General features: G+C 40.5%; 1 protein-coding gene across 1 annotated transcript in view; it reads right to left on the minus strand.

The window, feature by feature from the left end:
• The window catches only part of DAPP1 (dual adaptor of phosphotyrosine and 3-phosphoinositides 1), a 52,454-nt gene that overhangs the window by 3,118 nt on the left and 24,109 nt on the right, over window positions 1-25,227 (minus strand). The window contains exons 2-8 of the mRNA XM_050944476.1: window positions 23,804-23,926; window positions 18,916-19,049; window positions 9,791-9,921; window positions 6,601-6,648; window positions 2,628-2,690; window positions 1,260-1,345; window positions 517-604 (exon numbers count right to left, since the gene is read on the minus strand). Coding sequence (XP_050800433.1) covers window positions 517-604; window positions 1,260-1,345; window positions 2,628-2,690; window positions 6,601-6,648; window positions 9,791-9,921; window positions 18,916-19,049; window positions 23,804-23,926 — 673 coding nt within the window. The remainder of the gene's footprint in view (window positions 1-516; window positions 605-1,259; window positions 1,346-2,627; window positions 2,691-6,600; window positions 6,649-9,790; window positions 9,922-18,915; window positions 19,050-23,803; window positions 23,927-25,227) is intronic.

Below are 25,227 nucleotides of genomic sequence, written 5' to 3' on the forward strand. Positions count from 1 at the left end.
AAACACCAAGAATCATGAGATTAATGATAAAACCATAAGAGTTGCCAACACTCTGTTGGAGATTACTGTTTAATGTATTTTATATACGCAAGCAGAGCCCTTTTTGGAGCATTTTTACATATAAAAAAATTGCTTAGTGTACATTTGGATGGTGTACACACATTAGGAAGGAGAATACCTCATTGTGCAGAGAATCTCAGACCAACTCTACAATGATATTTCTGTAGCACTGGAAATAAATCCATCATTTAAGAATTAAAAAAAAAAATATCTAGGATGACAACTTGGTCTATGGTAGTTCAAAATGGTGAAGACTATATAGTTTCAACAAGGGCATGGCAATGCAATCATACCTCGCATTAATGCATTGTTTGGTAAATACATCTATCTGTTATACATGTACATATAGAAAAGAGCCAACAAATGCTTGTCTGAATTTTTTTTTTTTTTTTGGTGTGCTAAATCCTAGGGACTAGCCTTCTGCCAACACTGCCATTTAACACACTATTTCCTTACCAATTTCCATCGCAGTATCTTAATCCACTCATCGGCTTCTATGCCAGTCTTTGCACACAGGTAATATGTCCTTAGTGGGAATACTAAACTGTAAAGACAACATAATCTTAATCCATTTGAACAATCAGTATTTCCTCCCATAGCCTTGCTTCTTCCCACATTGGCACTGACCAATTTTTGTTCAGACTTCAGCTGTTGGAGTGATGCTGCATTTGTGTGGCTAATGTCTCAGGTCCTGCCTACAGTCCAGTTTAAGCTGTTTAGCCAGAACTATTTTTTAATTCAGCTCTTGATAGTGAGAGTCTTGTGCCTAGCTAGTATAGACAAATGAATTGTGTTTTGCAGAACTGTGCTGGGGTTGGCTTTAGCGCACACCACAAAAATAACCATGTTTAAATTCACTGGTAGTGGTCTCACCTCACTATGAGTTATACCTACTTACCCTGGGGCTGAATTCAGTTTTCTGAGTGGAAGTGGGAATCAGTAATGAATGAACCCCAGAGCCCAAGCAAGAGTTCTATCTCCAGCATTGACTCTTTCAGAGCTATGTGGAACTGATCAAGAGAGCTGGTTGAGATACATGGATAAAATAAAGAGTGGGAGAGACTGTATAATGCTCACCCATTATCATCAGGTGTCTGTCAGGAGTGACTGGCAATAACAAATCAATGTTTCTTGAGTATATTAGGGCTTTCAGAAAAGCTTGGCAAAAGAATTAAGAGTTCATTTGGACTGCAACTTACCAGAAACAGTTGACTCGTTCCTGTGAGTAATCAAATTGCACTGCTGAGCATTCTGTTAAGTCTAATGCCCGGATTGGCTCTGTGGACTTGAAAATAACATATTTTTAAAATGAGAGTGTATGAAACTGGAAGAAAGACAGTAGCTGACCTCACTCCCAAGGCTTCGCTTTCTTTCCATGCGCTAACAGTGACAAGGGGCCTGATTCCGCTCTCAGTTATGTTGGAGTAGTAAATGCAAAGTAACTACATTGACACCAGTGGAGTCTATCCAAATTTACAGCAATATATCTAAGAGCAGAATTTGGCTGAATAAAAAAAGCAGGAAAATATCTTTAAATTTAGAGTTGGGCTGATGACAGCATGGTACTGCTAGCTGGAAGATAACAGATTAAGGGCAGATTTACAAGGATATGATATAGCTGATGAATGACTCTGCTACCAAAATAGTGAGGCTTTTCATATGGCTTTCCACTAAAGTGGGACTTCTGGTGAAGAGAGTGTGTTGGTGGCTATATATCCCATGATGGCAGGAAAAAGGTTATCCAAGCTCTTACATCTGAGGCAAAGTAATGTAGAACAGAGCAACAGAGTGTAAATGCTTGGGAAGGAATGCCAAAAGGGGAAAAAAGGCATTGTGTAACTCAGAATAATGGGGTGAAACTGAGGAAAGGAAAATAAACCCTGAATATCAGGAAAAATATCCCAATAATAATTCATTTTGGTTGTGGAACAGCATCCTCCCATGAAAGTTCCACTGTGGTGTTCAGTGATCACTCAGTGATTAAGGGCTTGTAAAAGATCTGCTTTAGTCTGTGTCTGGTTCCAACTGGCTGTGCATAAGAACACGAACTTCACAGCCTGCTGCCCAGACTTTCTCTCTCTCTCTCTCAGAAACTCAGCCCTTGAAGGCACAGTCCCCAATATCACAGATCGCTTCTGTCATTTAAATTAGATTGAATAAAGCAATTTAAAATATACTGTAAAGAACAGCTTTGTATTGAGTTATGACCAAGATATTAAATACCTACTAGGTTATAATATTAATAATTATACTCTACAGTCAATGACAAAACTACTGTTGAGGTCACTGGGAGCAGGATCAACCTGTCATCACCTGGCATGCGATGGCTAAAAATATGCATGAATTCCACAAGTGGAACCATGGCATCTGGGAAAAACATGAGGTCAGGGGAGCATGGCACTGCAGGGATTTAAATACTGGAACTGATGTCTATTGGACTCAGCCTGAGAAATGCTAGGGCACCTACAGCTCCCACTGAATTCCAAAGGATTTGAATGCTCTTGGGATCAGGCCCTACCTGAGAACTGATCATTTTAAACCAGGTCAAATTACAGTTTGCTACTCACCATCTGGTCTTTGAAATATTTAAGTTCATTCCTATGCAATGTAAACCACCTCATTTTCCAATTCTGAGAAATCAAGAAAGAAAGCAAATGGTTTGAGAATTTTAAAACAAAGTAAAAAAATACAGCAGTCAAAATCAAACAACCCTTTCCTTGCAACCATTTTGTTTCTTATAGGTGAGACGTTCTGTTATAATCAGAAGAACACTTTCCTTTAACAGGAAGTGTCCTATGCTAAACTAGACTGGCATCCAAAAAGATAATATAGAGAATTATATAAAATAAAATAGGAATTAGATGTATTAAAATGAAGACCTTACCATGAAAGGCCTAAGATTGGTTATAAGATTAATCACTACCATACACTTTTTACCTAAGGATTACAAAGTTCTTTACAAAGAAGAATAAGTTTTATCACCATTGTACAGATGGGAAAATTGAGGTTCAGAGAGATTAGATGACTTGCCCCTGACCCCTGCCTGAAAAGGCATAGTATCTGCCTCTCAGATCAAAGTTCCTAGGGAAGCCCAGACCTTGAGACTTCAAGTCACAGGTTGCGTTGTACTGATAGATGTTAGGGTCCAGATTGGTATATTAAGGGACCTGCTATTGTGAGGTTCTCTGAACAGCCTCAAGGTTGGAAGCTGAGGGCACTCAGCACCTTGCATGAATAGGACTGAAGTCATGAGATACAGAGGATCAGACTGACAGAGAGCTTTTAAAAAATCAATGAAACAAATGTGTATATATTACAGCATTTAATGTCAAACCAATTAAATGGATCTTTGTGCAACTGACTGACAGAAAGAGATCAAAGACATAAGAACAGCCATACTGGGTCAGACCAATGGTCCATCTACCTCAGTATCCTGTCTCTGACAATGGCCTGTGCCAGATGCTTCAACAGGAGTGATCAGAACAGGGCAATTTATCAAGTGATCCATTCCTCATCATCCAACCCAAGCTTCTAGCAGTCAGAGGCTTAGGGACACCCAGAGGATGGGGTTGCATCTCTGACCATCTTGGCTAGGGACCTATCCTCCTAATTCTTTTTTCACCCCAGTTATACTTTTGGCCTTCACAACATCCCCTGGCAATGAGTTCCAAAGTTTGATGGTTCATTGTGTGAAGAAGTACTTCCTTATGTTTGTTTTAAACCATGGCCAGGGGTGGCTCTATGTTTTTTGCCATCCCAAGTACGGCAGTCAGGCGGCCTTCAGCGGCGTTTCTGCGGGAGGTCCGCCAGTCACACAGATTCGGCGGCCAGTCCCACACCTTTGACATACCCACCGCTGAATTGCTGCCAAAGCCACGGGACCGGTAAACCTCCTGTAGAAACACCACCAAAGGCTGCCTGCTGCCTGACTGCCACCCTCACAGCCACCGGCACGCCGCCCCCTGTGGCTTGCCACCCCATGCACGCGCTTGCTGCGCTGGTGCCTGGAGCTGCCCCTGACCGTGGCCTATTAATTTCATTGTGTTACCCCTGGTTTCTGTGTTATGTGAAGGTAGCTAACACATCCTATTCATTGTCTCCACACCATTCCTGATTTTACTGACCAATATCATACCCCCCCCCCCAGTCATCTCTTTTCCAAACTGAACAATCCCAATCTTTTTAATCTCTCCTCATATGGAAACTCTTCCATCTCCCTTATCATTTTTGTTGCCCTTCACTGTACTTTTTCCAGTTCTAACATATCTTTTTTGAGCTGGTATGTCCAGAACTGCATGCAGTGTTCAAGGTCTGGGCTTACCATGGCTTTATATAGTGGCATTATGATATTTTCGGTCTTTTTATCTATTTCTTTCCTAATAGTTCCTAACATTCTATTAGCTTTTTTGATTGCCACTGTACATTGAACAGATGTTTTCAGAGAACTATCCACAATGAAGCCAACATCTCTATCTTGAGTGATAGCTAATTTAGACTTCATCATTTTGTATGTATAGTAGGGATTATGTTTTCCAATGTGCATTACTTTGCGCTTACCAACACTGAATTTCATCTGCCATTTTCTTGCCCACTCATCCAGTTTTGTGAGATCCCTTTGTAGCTCTTCAGAGTCTGCTTAACTATCCTGAGTAATTTTGTATCATCTGCAAACTTTCCCACCTCACTATTTACCCTCTTTTTCCAGATCATTTATGAATATGTTGAACAGCACTGGTCCCAATACAGATCCTTGATGGATCCTGCTCTTTACCTCTCTCCATTGTGAAAACCGTTTATTCCTAGCCTTCTTTTAACCTGTTTGTAGCAGGGTGATGACCCACTCCAGCCCTGACAGGGTTGGAACCAGCCCTGTGAGAGGCCTGGCAGGCCTGGAGAACAGACCAGGCTGAGTGGGGAAACAGCTGCAGCTGTGGCCACGCCCCAAACGGACTCAGCTGGCCCTATAAAGGGACTGCTGGGCTGAAGCAGTCTCATTCTCTCTCTGCCTTTAGAGGGAGAATGGCCTGGCTGCTAGGGAGCGTACCGGCATAACTAAGGTGGAGCAGGGCTGGGGGAAGGCAAGAGGAGCTGGGCAACTCTGGCCTGGAAACCCCCCAAGCTGCAGGCCTAAGGTAAGGCTAACTGGGTACTGGAGTTGCAAATGGGCAGCCCATGGGTAGGCAGAGGCAGCAGGTCCAAACCCCCTTGCCTGTGATGAGTGGCTGATACACTGCAGTCTGCCCCAGGGAACGAGGGCTAAGTGATGACTGGCAGTAGCCAAGACTGAGGCGAGGTGTGGATAGTGGGTTGGGGGTTCCCCAGAGAGGGGAGACCCAGATTGGTGGGGTACTGCCAGGAGGCAGCACCCTAGTTAAAGGGGCACCAGGGTCCGGGGAGGGACATGGGGGCCAGAGGACAGGTGGATTACTGGCCTGCAGAGGGCGCTCCGGAGCTGGAATGAGCTAATTCCTGGAAGTCACCAGCAGGAGGCGCCGCAGGGGTGAGTCCATTCCTCTACACTGTTACTGATCCATGAAAGGACCTTTCCTCTTATCCCATGACTACTTAGTTTGTTTAAAAGCCTTTGGTGAGGGACCTTGTCAAAGGTTTTCTGAAAGTCCAAGTACACTATATCCATTGGATCACACTTGTACAAATGTTTGTTGACCCCCCTCAGAGAAATCTAACAGATTGGTGAGGCATGATTTCCCTTTACAAAAGCCAGGCTGACTCTTCCCCAACATATCACATTCATCTATGTGTTGCTAATTCTGTTCTTTACTATTGTTTCAACCAATTTGCCTGGTACTGAAGTAAGGCTTACTGGCCTGTAACTGTCAAGATGGTTTCTGGAGTCTTTTTAAAAAAATTGTTGTCACATTAGTTATCCGCCAATCATCAGGTACAGAGGCTGAGTTAAGCAATACATACCACTGTTAGTAGTTCTGCAATTTCATACACGAGTTCCTTCAGAACTCTTGGGTGAATACCACCTGGTTCTGGAGACTTATCACTGTTTAATTTATAAATGTGTTCAAAACAGCTCCTCTATTTACACTTCTATCTGGGACAGTTCCTCAGATTTGTCTTGGAAGAAAAAAAATGGCTCAGGTGTAGAAATCTCCCACACTTCCTCTTTAGTGAAGACCAATGCAAAGAATTCATTTAGCTTCTCCACAACAGCCTTGTCTTTTTTGAGTGCTCTTTTAGCACCTCAATTGTCCAGTGGCCCCATCAACTGTTTGGCAGGCATCCTGCTCTTGATGTAATTAAAACAAAATTTGCTGTAAATTTTTGTGTCATTTGCTAGCTGCTCTTCATATTCTTTTTTGGCTGGCCTAATTATACTTTACACTTCACTCGTCAATTTGTTTCTATTTTTCTTGGTAATGATTTATTTCTCATTTCACTGGATATAGCATCTCTGTGGTTTAATATCCCAAGTTAAACCTGGGCTTTTCTCTTCCTCCTCAACTTTCATTTCTTTCTAGAGGCATGGGATGGAAGCGAGGAGTATGAAAGCTCTGAAGTTTTTCTTACCTTTACTATTTTGCCTTGTTTTACCAAGTAACCTTCTTTTGTACCGAGCTGCAAAGAAACAAGGAAAGGGATCAAAATTAAAGGCTCAGCTGTGTTTATATTCTGTTCCTTTTTATTATGAGCAAAACAAAATCAAACTATAGCTCATTCTCCTCCAGATATACCTCCCACAACCACTCATTTTATACTTATCCTTGTGCAGCTTCTGTACTGTCCCCACAGTGTGGACCAAATTCCCCCCAAAGTCATTCCACTGACTTCAAAGGAGTGGTACTCTCTTACACCACAGTAGGCTAGAATCACAGAGTTCTCCAAGTATGTAATGACCCACATTCAGTAAAATGCACACAGCAATTAAGTCATTTTACTTCATTTACCTAGATGCCACTTGTCATAATACTTAAGTACTGTAATAGATCTTACCAGCCAATGGGGTTATCCATTTAAACTGTTCTGTAAACACTTAAAAAAACCAAAAAACAAAAAACGAAGAACTGGGACATATTTTAATTTGCTTTGCTTAAGTACTCTCTATACGTGACAAAAGCCCTTCCAACTAAAGATGAGCAGAGAACAAACAGAACATTATGAAACACAAAAGCACGTGCTAGGGAATTTTTGGTCCAGTTAGGCAAAAACACTTGTTTGACTACAGTTGGAATGTTGGATGCACAATTTTGGTCTTGATTTTTAAAAATGATTAATGATTTGAGTGCTTAAACTTCTTGGGTGCGCCCCTTGAAACTTCAAGAAAGGCCTGACTTTTCATCATCTTCACCAGACACATCTGGAAATCACTGAATCATAAAAGCAGCAAAGAATCCTGTGGCACCTTATAGACTAACAGATGTTTTGGAGCATGAGCTTTCGTGGGTGAATACCCACTTCTTCAGATGCATGTCATGTATTCACTCACGAAAGCTCATGCTCCAAAACGTCTGTTAGTCTATAAGGTGCCACAGGATTCTTTGCTGCTTTTACAGATCCAGACTAACACGGCTACCCCTCTGATATTTGACACTGAATCATAGACGTCCAGAACTGGGAGGGACCTTAGTAGGTCATCTACTCCAGTCCCCTGCACTCAAGACAGGACTAAGTAATAACTAGACCATTCCTGACAGGTATTTGTCTAACCTGTTCTTAAAAATCTCCAGTGACAGAGATTCCACAACCTCCCTAGGCAATTTGTTCCAGTGCTTAATTACCCTGACAGTTAAGAAGTTTTTCCTAATGTCCAACCTAAACCTCCCTTGCTGCAATTTAAGCCCATTGCTTCTTGTCCTATCCTCAGAGGTTAACAAGAACAATTTTTCATCCTCCTCCTTGTAACAACCTTTTATGTAGTGAAAACTGTTTTTATGTCCCCCCTGTCTTCTCTTTTCCAGTCTAAACAAACCCATTTTTTTCAATATCATCATAGATCATGTTTTTCTAGTTCTTTCATCATTTTTGTTACTCTCCTCTAGACTTTTTCCAATTTGTCCATTTTTCCCAAAACGTGGTGCCCAGAACTGGAAACAATACTGCAGTTGAGGCAATATCAGCGTGGAATAGAGTGGAAGAATTATTTTACGTGTCTTGCTTACAACACTTCTGCTGATACATCCCAGAATGATATTTGCTTTTTTTTTTTTTTACAACAGTGTTACACTGTTGACTCATATTTACCTTGTGATCCACTATGACCGCCAGATCCATTTCTTCAGTGCTCCTTCCTAGGAGTCATTTCCCATTTTCTATGTGTGCAACGGATTGTTCTGGCCTAAGTGGAGTACTTTGTATTTGTCCTTATTGAATTTCATCCTATTTACTTCAGACCATTTCTCCAGTTTGTCCTGATCATTTTGAATTTTAATCCTATCCTCCAAACCACTTGCAAACCCTCCCAGCTTTGTATCGCCCGCAGACTTTATAAGTGTATTCTCTATCTATGCCATTATCTGAATCGTTTATGAAGATACTGAACAGAACTGGACCTAGGACCCATCCCTGCAAGACCCCACCCAATACGCCTTTCTCGGTTAACTGTGAACCATTGATAACTCCTCTGGCCACGTCTATATTTACAGCACTGTAGTGGCACAGCTATACTGATACAGCTGTGCCACTGCACCACGTCTGGTGAAGACACTCTATGCTGATGGGGGAGAGCTCGCCCGTCAGTATAATAAAACACCTCCATGAGCAGCAGAAGTTATGTCACCGGGAAAAGCTCTCTCACTGACAGCTCTGTGCTCATGAGCATTTATGTCAGTGTAATTTATGTCACTTGAGTGGTTTTTTCACATCACTGAGTGACATAAGTTTACAACCTATGTTGGCATATGTAGACATAGCTTCCCTGGGAATGGTTTTCCAACCAGTTATCCACCCACCTTACAGTAGCTCCATCTAGGCTACATTTTCCAAGTTTGTTTATGAGAGGGTCATGCGAGACAATGTCAAAAGATTTAGTGAAGTCAAGATATACCACATCTACCACTTCTGCTATCAACAAGGCTTGTTGTTCTGTCAAAGAAAGCTATTAGGTTGGTTTGACATGATTTGTTATTGACAAATCCATGCTGTTACTTATCACCTTATTATTTTCTAGATGTTTGCAAATTGATTGCCTGATTATTTGCTCCTTTTGTCTTTCTGGATACTGAAGTTAAACTGACTGGTCTGTAATTCCCTGGGTTATCCTTATTCCCCTTTTTATAGATGGGTGCTATATTTGCCCTCTTCCAGTTCCCTGGAATCTCTCCCATTTTCCATGAGTTTTGAAAGGTAATCACTAATGGCTCAGATATCTCCTCAGTCAGCTCCTTGAGTATTCTAGGATTAATCATTAAATTATTCTGGCTGTGATTTTTTTTTTTTTGTAAAAACTAACTAACTTTAAAAAGTTTTTAAACTAATATGCTAAAGGGATAACAGTGGAGGTCTTTGGTTCTTCAATAATCAAAAATAATTTTAGTTCACATGGAAAGATTTGCATATGACAGCTCTCAAGATTTTCTAATGCTCAGCATTGCTGATCTCCTGAGGAGAATGGTGGAAAGGTTCTTACTCATCACATGACTGTACTGGTAGGATTATTTTCTTGGCTATAACCATTTTAAAAGGGTAGCTCAGCAGTGCATGCTCCAGGGCTCTCTTGGCTAGCTGTTACACCCAGACCCTTAATAACAGAAAAGTAACTTACTGAAGGCGCATTCGGGACAAGATCATTTTCAGTTTTTCCTGTCTGCATTGCAGTGTGAACCCGGACAGACTCATAAATAGAAGGTTCTTCCACTTTACGGGGATACGGATGTTTCAGTACAATTAGAGTGCCTGAATAAAAGAGAGTACTAGTGAGTGACCTGGCAAAGTGGGTAATACAAAATGATTGTCCCAGCTGTGTGTGTGTGTGATTTTAAGACATATTTCCCTTTTAAATCTAAGAAGGCACAAGAGCCATAAACAATATCCCATGGAGTTCTGGAGCACTCCTGTGTTCTCAGGTTCCTAAGACAAGAGTAGGATTTTGGCCACACACAGGTCAGAGACAATCAGATGTTAGGTCATAAATGACAAATTATTGATGAAATAAGGCAAATCATATTCAAAGTGCACTGCCTAAATAACTGAACTGTACATCAGGTTTTCCACAGGGGACAAGAATCCTTCCCCACAAACTGCGGGGCAATGGCTAATGGATCAGGTAGTGGCAGTTCCACCTGACTAGAGTGGACCTTTCACCCTTGACTCTACCCTGCCCTGCTCCCAAGAAGCCTTGGACCTCTGTTTCACTGTGCATGTGGAGTCAGGATTTCCTGTATGGGTTACCCAAATCCTGCCCCTCTGCTGCCTCTGAAAATTTCTGCTCTCCTGTGCATGCCCAACTGCACCTCTTCTCTTCTATTCCTTCAAGCAGGTGCTACAGTTATGTCTACAATATAGAGCTGATGCCAGCATAGCTATGTTGATACAGCCATACCAACATACCCCCCTCATATAGCTGGAGCGCCAACAGAAGGAGGAGTTTTGCTGGTTTAGAAACACCCCCTCCCCAAATTACGTAAGCTAAGAAGCCCTTTTTTCTTGGCATAGCTGAATCTACACAGGTTTTGTCAGTACAGCTTTTATGGTAGGTGGGTTGTTTTTTTCACACCCCTGACTGACATAGCTATATGTTTTAAGTGCAGACCAGGCCTGACTTTCTGAATCAGCCTTCACGTAAACCGCCTCCCTAATGTGACATGAGTGGAAAAGCCAAGAAGGCAGTGCCACAGAACTTTCACACCTGCATGAGGCAATAGAAATATGTTTTTCTTTGTTCCCTTGAGAGCTGTAGTTTGAATCTGCTTTTGCTCAGGGAATCATCAGTTATTATTAGGATACTTGGCTTAGACACACAACATATGGCTTTCGTGATTATCAAGCACCTAATCTGTTTCACAATTGGAAGCCACTTCTTGCCTCACATAAATCTCTGCCATGGATAAACATCATTCTCATTAGAACTACATATCTATGCCCAGTATCCTTGAGTTTTCATAGTTGTATATAAATACATTGTGCCTTTTCTAAGCATCCAAACACAGAGTATTGGATATAATGACCCAAAGTTTTTAAGTCTAGTGCAAAGATGGAGAGATGTTCACTTGAGTCTTTTATGCACAATGAAGAGAGGGGCCAGAATGCCCCAGTAGATGGGGCCCACGATCAGGCACCAGGAGACTGTAATTATCTGCCTGGCTGTGCCCCAGACCAACTGTGTGACATTGGTCAAATCACATCATCTCCCTAGGCTTTCATTTTCCCATCTGCAATAATAAAGCTGGGAATAATAAATCTGACTCACCTTTGATAATTAATCTATGGATGAAAAGTGCTTTCTACTGTAAATGCTTCATGTTTGCTATTAGAGAAGATTTACAAATTCTATCTTTATAGAACTTCAGTAAATACAATCTTGGCTGTAGAATGCATGAGGTAGTACCTAAAAGACAGTGTGTGGTTTTTTTTTTTAAAAACTCATTTTCTATTTGTGAAAGAGAAACAAACTACATGAAAATGACCTTTTGAGGCCTTCCCTCCATTTAGCATGTTAAAATATCTGTTATTTAATTTCCATGATTGAAACTTGACTAGTTATGTCCTCTTGAGCTTGTGATCATCGGCTCTCACAAGCTCAGCAATGTTAAGACTAATAAAGACTTGGATTGGAGATCCACAAGGAAAACCCAGAGTGCTGCAGGAAGAGGTACTGCTGTCAGCTGAACCAGTGACTTGGATAGGGTACTGAGGGACACTGCTGCTACCTAAGGCCCCAATCCTGCAGACACTTATGCACGTGCTTAAGGTCTGGGGGGACAGGGGTCACTCAGTGTTTAAGGTACTTTCAAGAGATCTCTTTATTCTGTGTCCAGTTCCAGCTGGCTGGGCATAACAACAAGAGCTTCACAGCATCCAGACTAGCTAGTAAGCTCAGCCCTTAAAGACACAGTCCCCAATGCCAAAAGATCCCATCTACACTAGAAAAGGTTTAGTGGTATACCTATATAGGCAAAGCCTCCTAACATAACTGCATCTTATTCTGGCAACAGAGTACTTTACCATAGGTTGTACCAGTTTCCAAGCAAAACAAGCTGTACCAGCAAAAGCCCTTTTTTTGCTAGTATAACTGTCTATTTTGGTGGCACAAATATTGTGTACAAAAATTAAACCCTGGCCTAAACTGGCAATGTTTATAAGAATAGACCTGGCCTAATTTTATGCACTGCAGTTGGCCCCATTTAAATCAACAGGTTTACTTGGTATATAAAGTTAACCATATAATTAAATCTTTGCAGGATCAAGGCTTAAGAGAGCCATCCTAAGAGAGGTACAGTAGCAGCCCTGAGCAGTTGTGATCAGCTGATGGGGTCTGTTTGTGGGTGTGATGTTAAAGAGGGGTTTTAAGGCTGTTTTTGCAGTATTCTGACTCAGCACAGTCTGTCCACTTGCAAAGTGCTAAATTAAAACAAAAAAAACAGGAAACCAGTGATGAAACAAAAATAAATCCCTTCCAGCTGGTAAGTATTTGGCTCATGTTTAGTTTTTTCTTGGCTTTTTCCTTTCCTTTCCATGCAGAGAAATTCCTTTCTGGGTAACTTTTAAGCCACACTCCAAGCTTCTCACACAGACTCAGCTCACATAATTAATTAAACCCCCTCACCAAGTAGCTGATCTGGTAGTTAATAAGGCTACAGGCATCCCAGATAGAACCTGCCACCTTCCCTCAAAGTAATGAAAAGACTAAGATACAACAGGGTCCATGATTGATGAATCAAACATGCCTCTATTTGTCTGAGCTTACTCCAGTAGGCTATAGGAACCCCTATATCTAAAGAAGTTGCTGAGCTCAGCCAAAGGGACCAGTAACCTTTGGTAATAAGAGAAAGAGCTTCCATTCTCTTCTCTTACTCTTGAGTAGGTGGCTGCTATGTAAATGTAAGACAATAATAATACATTTCAAATTTTTATCTATCTATATATCTCAAAGCACTTCATAAAGGTGAGTAAGCATTATTATCCCCATTGTACAGATAGGGAAACTGAAGCACCATCACACACTGAATCAATATAAAGTCAGGAAGAGAAACCGGGTTCCTTCCCAGTTTGGTAATCTGGTGAGTCATACTACCTTATTAAAACAAGAACATATTATTCTGTTGTTGGTCAGTTTATTCCAGTTAGCACTATGACTTGGTAAAAATGTTGTAACGTTTAACTTGGTTTTTGGGTAGAAGCAACACCTTTTCTGAAACAAGCTATTAATATTCTTGCTCATTATGATACTGCTTGGTAAGAGGATGTCTTATGCAAGTGTCATCAAGTATGTTATCCGCATGTCATTCAGACTAACCTTCATGGAGCTCTGATTAAACAGCGGAGAGTTTGTTTGCAGCAAAACACTAGCAAAGGAGATATCTAAAATTAGATTGGTGCTTCAGATCCAACCTTCCTCACTACCCATATGCATTTTCTGATACTACAAAAGCTCACAAGCCTAGTTGAAAAAGGAGATCAAAGAGACAATACAAAATAAACTTTCAAAATGATTAATAATGTATTAAATTGTGCAGATGAGTCATATTTTGCAAGAGGGGACGGGGGAAAAGAATATTTGAAGTAAATAGCTGACATCTGATCATAGAAACAGGGAAGCATGCAAATGTGATATGCTTAACTTGAACTATGTGGTGTAGGTCAAGGGTCATAGTCAGTTTAATTCTCCCTAGCTCTATGGAAAATTTCTTTTGCATTTAATAAGGATGGAACCAAGAGGCCTCTATTAGCAATTACTCGAAATAAGCCTATAGAACTGATCTCTCTCTCTCTCTCTCTCTCTCTCTCTCTCTCTCTCTCTCTCTCTCTCTCTCTCTCTCTCTCTCTCTCTCTCTCTCTCTCTCTCTCTCTCTATATATATATATATATATATATATATATATATATATATAGTTCCATAGACAATTATATACTTACTGCAGAATTGCATACACTAGTTTAAACAGTCTATAAAAATATTATCTTTTATTAATTTCTGTAGGATTTTTCCATAAGGAATATTTTATGTAGAGTCAGTCATTAAATACATAAATAGAAATGTCCAGTTTAATCCATAGCAAGACATTTTTGCAGTGTGGTTTTAGTTTTTTGGGGGCAGGAGAGGGTGGGGGGGATTAGTGTATACTTCTGCTTTCCACTTAATAGGGATAGTGAAACTAACAGAACAGGAAAATATTAGTATGTGACTGTATTCTTGGAAATTTAATCTGATTAAAGCCACAATTTGGTTTTCATGTCTGGTTAGTGATTCAAAGCTTACACATAGTTTTAAAAAACATTAGCTGCGAACTCGTAGAAAAAAAAATAACCTTTTGGCTATGTTAGTTTGGCAAGAAGACAGAAATATGACAGTATATTGCTTCTACCCTTGTTACTGAAGTGAGCTTTTATAACAGTCAGTTGTCTATTCAAGAAACTGCCTCACAGCAAATACTAGCCTGAGTCACACTTTTGTTTGTTTTAATTTTTTGCATTATCTGAAGTAAGGGAAGAAGTACGCACATTGGAACAGTGAAGTACAATCAGCATAAACGTGTATAACTATTTGCAATAACTAATAAAGCTATAGACCAAAGTAGGGCTAGTTAGAATTCTAATGCTTAGGCCCCAATCCAGCACAAAAGTACCCCTGCACCCATATGCATCACTTCGCAGGATCTCAGGGTAGGGTTGCCAGGCGTCTATTTCTAGACCCTAGTGGCTCCAGTCAGCACTGCTGACCGAACCGTTAAAAGTCCAGTTGGCAGTGCAGAGGGGGCCTGGGCTAAGGCAGGCTCCCTACCTGCCCTGGCTCTGCATGGCTCCTGGAAGCAGCCACCAGATCCTTGCAGCCCTTAGGTACGGGGTGGCCAGGGAGGCTCCATGTGCTGCCCCTGCCCCAGTGCCAGCTCTGCAGCTCCAAATGGCTGGGAACCATGACCAATGGGAGCTGCAGGGATGGCGCCTGCAGGTGCAAGGGCAGCCCGTGGAGCTTCCCTGGCCACCCATGCACCATGGGGCTGCTAGGATCTATCAGCTGCTTACTGGGAGTCATGGTAAATGCCGCCAGAACCCCAGTTCCTGAACCCCATCCCACACCCAGCCCTCTGCCCCATCCCAGAGTCCCCTCCCACACCCAAACTCCCTCACAAACACCTCAGCCCCACCTCCTCCCACACTCCAAATCCCTTGTCCCCAGCCCAGAGCCCCCTCCTGCATCCCAAAACTTTCATCCCTATCTCCATCCCAGAGCCTGCATCGCCAGCTGGAGTAGTCACTCACCCCCATGCCCTAGCCAAGAAACCCTCTTCCTCACCCTGAACACCTCATTTCTGGCCCAACCCAGAGCCCGTACCCCAAACCCTATCTCAGGGCCTTATGCAACTTTTCATCCATAGATCTCCAAGTGCTTTACAAAGCTTAGGTTCGTAGTCTCCTCATCTGACAGGTAGATAACTGAGGTCCAGAGCACCTAAATGACTTGGCTAAAGTTTCACAGAGATACAGTTATAGTGGGAGGAGAAATAAAACTCTCTTGACTCAGTGCGATGCCCTAATCACTTGAACTACACTAAAAAACACACAGTATTTAAAAGTGAGCACAAAACAATCATTAGTGTTGTAGACAAGTTACTAGAGCTGGTCAAAAAATGAGTGATAAAATATTTCACGTTTCCATTCTAAATGGGTTGAAATTTTAACCCATTTTTTATTTAAAAACATATTTTCCACATCTTTTTGCAAAATGTTTGTCTAAAACATCAAAAAAGGTGTTTGTTTTTTTTCATTTAGTGATTTATTTTTTTAATAAATGAAAACACATTTTCATTTACTGAAAACCTGAGTTTTGGTAAATGGAAATTTTTGAATTAAAAAGACTTTTTTAATGAAAATTTCTGATAATGACAATTGATCACCAAATTTTACATTTTCAGAAGTCGTCTATTTTTAAATAAACTTTTTGTTGAAAAAATGTTGACCAGCTCCACTACGTTGTTATAGCCTCCTTTCCCAGTAACATGGAACTTAGGCTTGAGACCCATGAGCTTGTTTGAATTTTTTTCCTGCACCTCTACAACCTTGCAGAACCCCCACTAACTGTACTTCTAAATGTAGCAGAATGAAAATTGGATGGGGGAGCCTTTAGAGATGATTTCTATTTCTCTGCTGGTGATAGTATGTGCTTGTGAAGTCCTTTGTTTATAAACCAGCCAGAGAATAAAATATTTCAGGTTCCTTGTTTATACTGTCATGTGACTGAGCTGCCAGTTTTACCATATAACATTCCATGCCACTATTTTCAAAAAAAAAAAAACATTGATTATACAATTACTGTCCACTAGTCCTTGAGACAAACTTCTCACGTTATCTATCACTGAGTGAGAGCATGGACTGGGAGCCAGAACCGGATTCTGTTCCCAGCTCTGCCACTAATATGTTTTCTGACTTTGGGCCAGATATTTTACCTCGTTTGACCTAATGACATTTACCTTCTTATGGATAACAGCTAAGTATTATAATTCTTTTAAAAGGCTGTGCTTGAACAGACAACTTATTGCTCCTGCTCCATTAAATTAGCCGTTATCCCACAGGCAGCTATTATTATTAATCATGTTTATTACGGTAGTGCTCAAGGGGTTTGACATCAGGATGTGAAATCACCACTGGTGCTCTCTTCCTGTATATTGCTGCATATAGGAAAGTAAAGGGGAAAGGGAACAAGCTTGTTGGCGAGATACTTCAATACTCATTTCCAGCCTGTAGCTCTGTCTGATTTAGACAGATGAGGGGTTTCACAGAGCTAGCAGAATCTCATTAGGGGGCCATAAGCAAACTGCCATGCAGATCATTCAGCTGTAGCGATCTAGCTTGCAGAGATCATATAGCACCAAATGCTTACTTACTAATGGATGTCACACATGGAGTGAAGGAAGGAAAAATCATAATTTTCTACATGTCATCTGAAATATTGGAAAGGTTAAACTTGCTGATATATTTCTGACTTCAGATCAGAATCTTCTCATAGCCCAAAATGGATATTTAGATTGAAACATTTTTATCTTACACTTTAAACCACAACAGTTCTACAAACTAGGACTTTGAAGCATGGTTCATAGTATAGTTGCATTTTGAAAATAAACCTTTTTAACCATGTGGTTGGATTAATACTTATGTCCCAAATATACAGAAGTGCTTGAATGCATATTTATTGATGTATATGCCATCGCAGCAATTGCACCTGCAGATAAGCATTTAGGCATCTATCTGTTCATTTGCATGTACAAATACCACTACTGCACATACAAATTATTTGCACATTTTTTGCACGCACAAATTATTAGCAGTTTTCTGCCTTACAAATGTTCATTAATTCTAGCAATTTCCACTGTGGAGGTAGGTAAGTCTTAACCTTATTTTAGAGATAAGAAAACCACAACAAGAAAGACTGGCCGAAGGCCCCAGAAGCAACAGTGCCAAATCTAGGATTAGAACTCAGGAGTGCCTGGCACCTACACCTAACCTATACTTTTAGCACTAGAACATATACCCCTCTTTCTCTCAGAATTAGTACTAGAAATTTGAACTCAGGGTTTTAAGTTTCATTGCTGCAAGTGATCTGCTGGTAGGAAGAGTCTCCCTCTTTCTCCTTGACCCTATTCAAGCAGCAGCTGTCTGTTGAAATGGTCTGTGCCCCTCTTGTTTTAAATAACACACTGATTAAGCAAATATTTTTTTTTTTAAAATCCCTGTTTCAGGGCAGAGCAAGTCAACAAGCAGGCTGCTCTGTCTCAGCAGAGAAAAGGCAAAGGAGATTATTTGTTAATGGTGAGGTATAGGGCATGTAAGCTGCAGATGAGGTGAGGAAACCATTGTGGATTGCTGGGATGGAAAGTAGTGGAAATAAACTCTTTCATAGCTCTTTCCCTCCTCTACTCTGAGCCCCCTCCCTCCATGCCTCCTCTTCTGAGATGATGTTTAAATGTTATTTTGGGACAGTCATCAAATTGTAGTTTTTAACCCTGTTTCTTAACCTAGTAAAATAAAAAACTGGCGGGAGAGGCGTTTAAGGGTCCTACTCTTCTCAGCACAGGCACATTCTGAAATGCTGCTTCTGGGCTAGGCTAAGATTGTGTTAGCAGCAAAGACGAGGCAGCAACAGAAGCTTCTTATAGTGTGTGATTGTTTTAACCTATCATCTTGTTAGACAAGTGCATAATGAGCACAGGTATTTCACTGGTAAACATCATGTGACCATGCTCTGTTCTCAGCAATCAGTTCTGTTCTCAGTAACACTAGAATAAATTGAAACTAATTCTATTGACTACACTGCTGAGAGCAATTTTTATAGTTCTGTGCCACATCAAACTGCTCTAACCTGTTTCAGGCACCAGCTGACTCTAATAGATATCAAGTTCTACCACAGGGCTCCCCAAAACAACTACTGTTCCCTCCTTCATCCAGGGTGGATCCAAGCAAAGGCCTCTGCCTCAGGGATTGGAGACAAGATCCTGTTACTGGCTCTACCCTGACACCAAAATGGGCTTGTGTCCCAGGCTGGTAAAATCACAACCTGCTTACTTTAGTTTGTGTTTAGATTAAGCAGAAGGCATCCCTAACCTAAACCTCTGGTACGTTTAACATTGGCGCACACAAAATAATATCTGAAGAGGTAAAAATGTCTGTCTGGTGTAAATATGAAGTGGATTCACTAAAACTATCTTCACACGCACACATATGACACACATTGTTTACCTGTCTCGCTTCCAATTAAAGGCTGGTTTGCAAAATGCATGACTAACTCCTTCAAGCTGGGAAATTCATTAAAGCCAAACTTGAATGAAGACCCCATATGCTCCACATGGAAATGTTTCACAGAATCTTTTGCCCTAAAAGGAAAGAAAATTGTCCAAATATGTAAAGTTTGAAAATTTCAGAAATGTCGCTGGAGGAAAATATAAACACTTATTGCTTTGTGCTTACAAAGCACCAACCACGTTTAGATTTTGGAGCTTTATGAACATTGGGACTGATTTCTTCAAAGATACAGCATGTTCAGCGCTCTCATTCACTCCAGTAGGAGTTGTACGTGCATGGCGCCTCTGAAAGCCAGGCCTATTAATTAAGAGTTGCAACACCACTATGAGGTAGGGTAAGTATTATCACTATTTTACAGACGGGGTAATGAAAGCACAGAAAGTTAAGTGATTTGTCCAAGGTCACATTGGGAGTCAATGACTGAGTCAAGACTAGAACCCAAGAGTCCTTTCTCCTAGCCTCCTGCTGTATCCATCAGGATACCTGTCCAGTTAGCTGCAATATAGACGCTCCCCGACTTTACGCAAGCATTCCGTTCCAGAACGCCTTGTGTAACTCAAATTTTGCGTAAGTTGGAAACGTATACCCGACAATTATGTGCAAAAAACCTCCTATTTCTAGCTTACAGAACTTTTACCGTAAGTGCGGATTTGCGTAAATTGGGTTTGTGGAACCCCGGGTGGGAGGGGGTGTCTGTACTGCTAATTATTAAAATATAATCTCTCCATTCAGTGTACACGTTATTATTGGATAACATTTTCAAAATTAGGCACTTTTAAAGATGGCCTGATTTTTTTAAGAAATCTCCCTAATCTCACTGTGAAGTCACTTTACGTTACAGGTGCTCAGTACCTTTTCAAAATCAGGCCTCCTTTAAAAGTGCCTAAAGTGTAAGTGTCTAAATATATATTTAGAGCTTAATTTTAGGCATCTGGGTTTGAGAATTTTTGGCCTACTATTTATACTATCACCAACAAAGGCTCCAATCAAGATAGGGGGGTCCCTTGTGGTAGGCACTGAAATTCACACAGGAATTTTATCAGTACAATGCCGTTCAGGAGAACTTGTTGATATACAAAGAGCTATATAAGTCCTGATATCCTTGCTGGATGTTATTCATCCATAAGGCAGTGAAGCAATTCATATAAGAGGCACTGGAGCAGGCATTTCTTTTCTGTTAAAGTGGAGCCTGTTAACAATAGCAGTAAGGTAGTCCAGAGAATCTTTAAAAGAAAAGGTTAGGAAAAAACAAGAAACAAATATAGTGGCGAAAGGGAAGAGGTTATGAACTCCCATTATTTTCTCGTCATTTAGTAGCAACTACTTTTCACAGTGGATGCTTACAATCCCTGATACATTTTAATGGGTTTTATTAATTATATTTAATTATGTTAAAGAGCCATGTTCTAAGCACAGCTGGTCACTCCAGAGTGTGCATTCATAGGCTTTAGAACAGCACCCTTGTGGTTGAAAACACCGCCTTCCTTTAGCCTCCCATCACATAGTGCAGGCAAGACAGGTGCCAATAGCATACTAGGGTGTATGTTGTCATGGCTTCTTGGTACAGTGAGGTCATGTTTTATCTCTTCTTCTAATTTCACAGGAACTAAAGTGTGGCAATGAGATTAGAACATTGCTTAGTTCCTCTTCAAAGTTAGTGAATTTAACTACTCATTAGCTTCAAACTGCAAATGTCCATCAAAATATCAAGGGATATCTGAGCATAGTTTTATACTAGGGTGACCAGATGTCCCTATTTTATAGGGACAGTCCTGACATTTGAGGCTTTTTCTTCCATAGGCACCCCCACCACCCCCGTCCCGATTTTTCACACTTGCTGTCTGGTCACCCTATTTCATATTGAAGCAAGCCACTAATGATTGATAAAGTGTGTGTGTGTGTGTGTGTGTGTGTGTGTGTTTTAAATAAAAGACAGACAGAAGGTATTCAAGAGAATAGATCAGCTATACCAGGGGTTCTCAGACTTGGGGTTGTGACCCCTCAGGGGGTCGTGAGCTGTCAGCCTCCACTCCAAACCCAGCTTTGCCTCCAGCACTTATAATAGAATTAAATAAATATTAAAAAAGTCTTTCTAATTTATAAGAGGGGGTCGCACCCAGAGGCTTGCTGTGTGAAAGGGGTCACCATAACAAAAGTTTGAGAACCACTGAGCTATACATTAAGATATAGAGCTGGCCAAAAAATGTTATGTATGTTTCATGAAAAATATCTGAACAAAATTAAAACTTTTTTCATTTTGTAACGAACATTTTTTATTAGTTTCATCAAAAAATCCAGAGAATAATTTAGAATGAAACAAGCATTTTTCATTTTGTTTGAAAATACTCATGGGTTCTTTCAATTAACCAAATTTTTGTTTCAAAATTAAAAAAATTCACTTTTCCCCCCTTTTTCCTCTCCCACCCTTTATTTCTGTGGGGAAAAGAGGAGAAGGGGGCAGTATAATGGAATGAAATGAAAATTTTTATTTGAATCAAACTTTTTCAATTCATTGTGCTGAAAAATAAAAAATAGTCAAGGGGAATACAGTTTTGCTAAAAATTTTCATTTCCTTTGACAAGCCATTTTTTGTATTAAAGTTATGATTAAAACATTTTGACCAGTTCTACTGAGGTATCTTCTGATCCACAGCATCAAACGATGGAAGCAAACATTTATACCAGACTGTAAAGCATTCTGAGGACTACATTTAATTACACTCATTGACCCTGAGTTTTGGATACTAATTTTTCACAAGAAACCTATTTTCATACATCCAAAATGTCATCTTTGGATGCTGTATATAAGAATTTTAAAAATGCTGAGTAATTAAGAAAATAGATTATCACTCAAAGACTTACTCTGATTTCATCTTCTAAATAACAGGAGATACATTCCCTCAGAGGGAATTTGTAGATGTTTGTTTTTATGCATTTCTTCCTCTCCTTCACAATGCAGTCAGCTACCTCACAACAGTTGGGTAACGAGGAAAGCATTTGCTCTGGCTGATATGCACTATGTACCTTCATAATAAGTTGTTATAACATGTATCTCTGAAGGAACTATCACTGGGCATCTAAAAGATCTGGGCAGTCTGAGCTGTCAGTGAAACTTAATATTCTCTACTCCACTCACTGGTCTTGTGCTGGAGTAACTCCACTGACTTCAACAGAGATAAACCAGCATAAAAGTGATGTAATGGAGTAAAGAATCAGGGCCAAGGATCCCGACCTGTGATTTTTATTTCAGCTAACAAAGTAACAAACCAGTGACACTGTGTCAATATTCACTGCACAATTTTCAAGGATGAACAAACACTTCCAGCATGAACCTAAGTCTTGCAGATATTATAAACTGACACTAAAGGAGCAATTCTCTTTTTATCAGTTGTTTACAAATATTTAATTTATTCTTAAGTTATTGCAAGAAGCAACTCTTTTTTAAATACATTTTCTGGTTTACTCTATATAACTTTCAGATTGTCATGCAAAACTGGCCTGGGTTTTGTTTGAGAAATTGCCAGTGGCAGAGGGTTAGTTCAAACAGTGCTTAATTTTTCCTGCTAGTGTAAAAAAATTCAGGCCACTGAGAAATTATACTCTTTAAAAACTAAGAAATAAATGTTTGTTTCTAAGAGTTTTCCTTTTCATGTTTTTTTACACTAGGCACCTGTCATCGATACTTATTGTTTGTGTTGCCGTACTTCCTAGAGGCCCTATTGTGCTAGGTGCTGCATAGATGAGGATTTGTGTGTTTGTTTTTAAGGCACTCCCTGACCCACAGAGCTGACAGTCTGGGAACATGTCTGTACTGAAGATATTTATGCTGATGTCTATACACTGATGAAAACCTCTGGTGTTGACGCTCTGCACCAGTGTGAAACTGGACTTCACAACAAGTGCAACTGACCTTGGTTTCAAAGTGCAATATATTACAGTGACCCCAGACAATGCATAAATGGCAAGTTATTAATTTAAAGGGTGTGTCAAATGTTCTTGTCTGCAAGTTATTCATAGCAGTTCATGCAATGTCCTGAATACGTCCCCTTTAAAATCCTGTTGTGCCCTGGTTATTGGGAACTAAAACTCCGTAAATCAAGACACTGACTCAACAGTCAAGACGTAAACTTTGAGCATGTTTGCACTGTATGGGTTACATCCTCAACTGGTATAAATCTTAACTCCAATGATGTCAGTGGAGCTACACTGATTTACCCCTACTGAGGATCTGGCTTTTTGAGCAGTCACACATTGCTGACTATAGTACTGGCCCAGCATACTGTAAAAACCTGGGCTAGGCCCCAGGGGGCACTCTCAGGTTTCCCTAAGCCATGGCCAGGATGCAATCAGGAGAAGTTATCTCCAGGCTACTAAAGTTAACTGTTGTGTTTACTACCATAAACTTCTCATCATGGAGTCTTTCTGCTCACTTCAGTCTGCCTCCCTTTATTATCATGGCTGCTAATCTAATTGGTTTTACCATTATAGAGGTTTTGAGTGACTGCACGGTGTTTAATTTTAAAGCAGTTCATGAAACAAAGCATCTCTCAGCAAGATGAACTATTATGCACCTCTGAAGCTGGGCAAAAATATTAGGTGTTATGATGATTGTTTCTTCCTGGTATGACATTCAACAGTATTTCACTCTGTCACAGCTTGCTGCTCAAAACTTTTTTTTGATTACCAGATCACAAACTATTAATGTGATTTTTATAAATTAAAGCGCATTACTATTGCAAATAAACATGGTAGTAAGTGAAGGATGCTTATAATTAGTAGTAACGTAAAGTCATGTCAGTTAATTCAGTTTTTCCCCCATATTGTACCTTACTGAGAGAGAATATAAGTCATTCCTTTCATTACTCTTCCTTAAGAGATAGCTTCCATCACATCCATTGGAAAGAAGAAGAGCCTCTGCTGCATGGCGGGTGAGATTATCGTGGTACCACCTAACGAGATATAAAGGTTAAAGCTTCATTCAATTTTGGTTGACATGTAGTGAGTTGTGAAGCAGTAATAACTCCATAGTTGGGGCTGCAACCAGCTCTCTTATAATCCTGAATATTCGCACATGCACGCTCTCTCTCACACACATACATGCACACATTTAGGAGGACAACTCCTTTTGGCCTGGAAATTTTGAAGAGGAGTCTCTTTTTGGGAAGTTTGAAAGAAACTGGCTCAGTAAAAAATTAACACAATTCTGACTTGGGGGTGGGGGGGAGGAGGGGCATGGAAACCAGCTATTTTGTTCAGTTATATCTCAAAAACGGGATGATTTTAAATATTCAAACTTCTCCTTCAGTTAGATCGTCCAAGGAACTAGTTCAGACTTTATTTGAAAACCCCAAATATTATGACTATAAAGCCGCTTGATTCCTTCCTTTGAATGATGCAGGGGGTAGCAAATTGTGGCATATTATGGGAAAAATTCCAAGTTCTCTCAACTTAGTCTCCTGATACTACTGCAAACTGGGCCTCCAGACACCGTAGTGAACAGCAGCATTGTGGGGGACAGACTCAAAGCAAGGCAGGGTAGGAGCTCGTGAGCACCCTGGTTTCTGCAGCACGCTTCCTTCAAGTCTAGGTCCATTTCTGATTGGAAATTCACCCACGAGTTACTGCTGTTTTCACCAGTAGTTACAGTCTCTCCAGGACTGCGAACTTCCACCATCAGAAAGGGGGATTGTAGTGATGTGTCGCTTTAAGCCACTGTACCGTAACTGAACCATTCCAATGCTTCTTGTGCAACATGGTCCTTAAGCTTAACTACCTCTTCACCTCTCTGATGTGTACCCCTTGATCTATCTATAAAAAGCAATCATATCTCCTCTCAGCCTTCTCTTTGCTAGGCTAAACAAGCCAAGTCTACTCTCATAAAAGCAATGCTTGTACTCTAAAGGCATCAATAAGCATGCAGAACTGGACAGTGAAAACACAGGTGGTGAGACACGCAGCCTGACTGGATTTATTTACATTAACAAGGGGTTAAGGCTGGATACACAAATGCAATGCAAATAGTATAAAAAGTCACAAGCCAATCTGCCACCTGTTCAGCTCCACTGGTGTTCACAACATTGGGAGCCTGATGTGATGAGCTGCTAGAATTTTAAGCACTATGTCATACAGTTCTGCTCAGTATCTTGTTCACTTAAAAAGCTCAGTGGCAGCTGCTCTACGTTGGGACTCCCAATATCAGTCTGGTGGGGCTGAACCAGTGGTAGCAACTACATTTTTCACAACATTTTCC

This window comes from Gopherus flavomarginatus, chromosome 3, assembly GCF_025201925.1.
Source record: "Gopherus flavomarginatus isolate rGopFla2 chromosome 3, rGopFla2.mat.asm, whole genome shotgun sequence".
NCBI lineage: Eukaryota > Metazoa > Chordata > Testudines > Testudinidae > Gopherus > Gopherus flavomarginatus.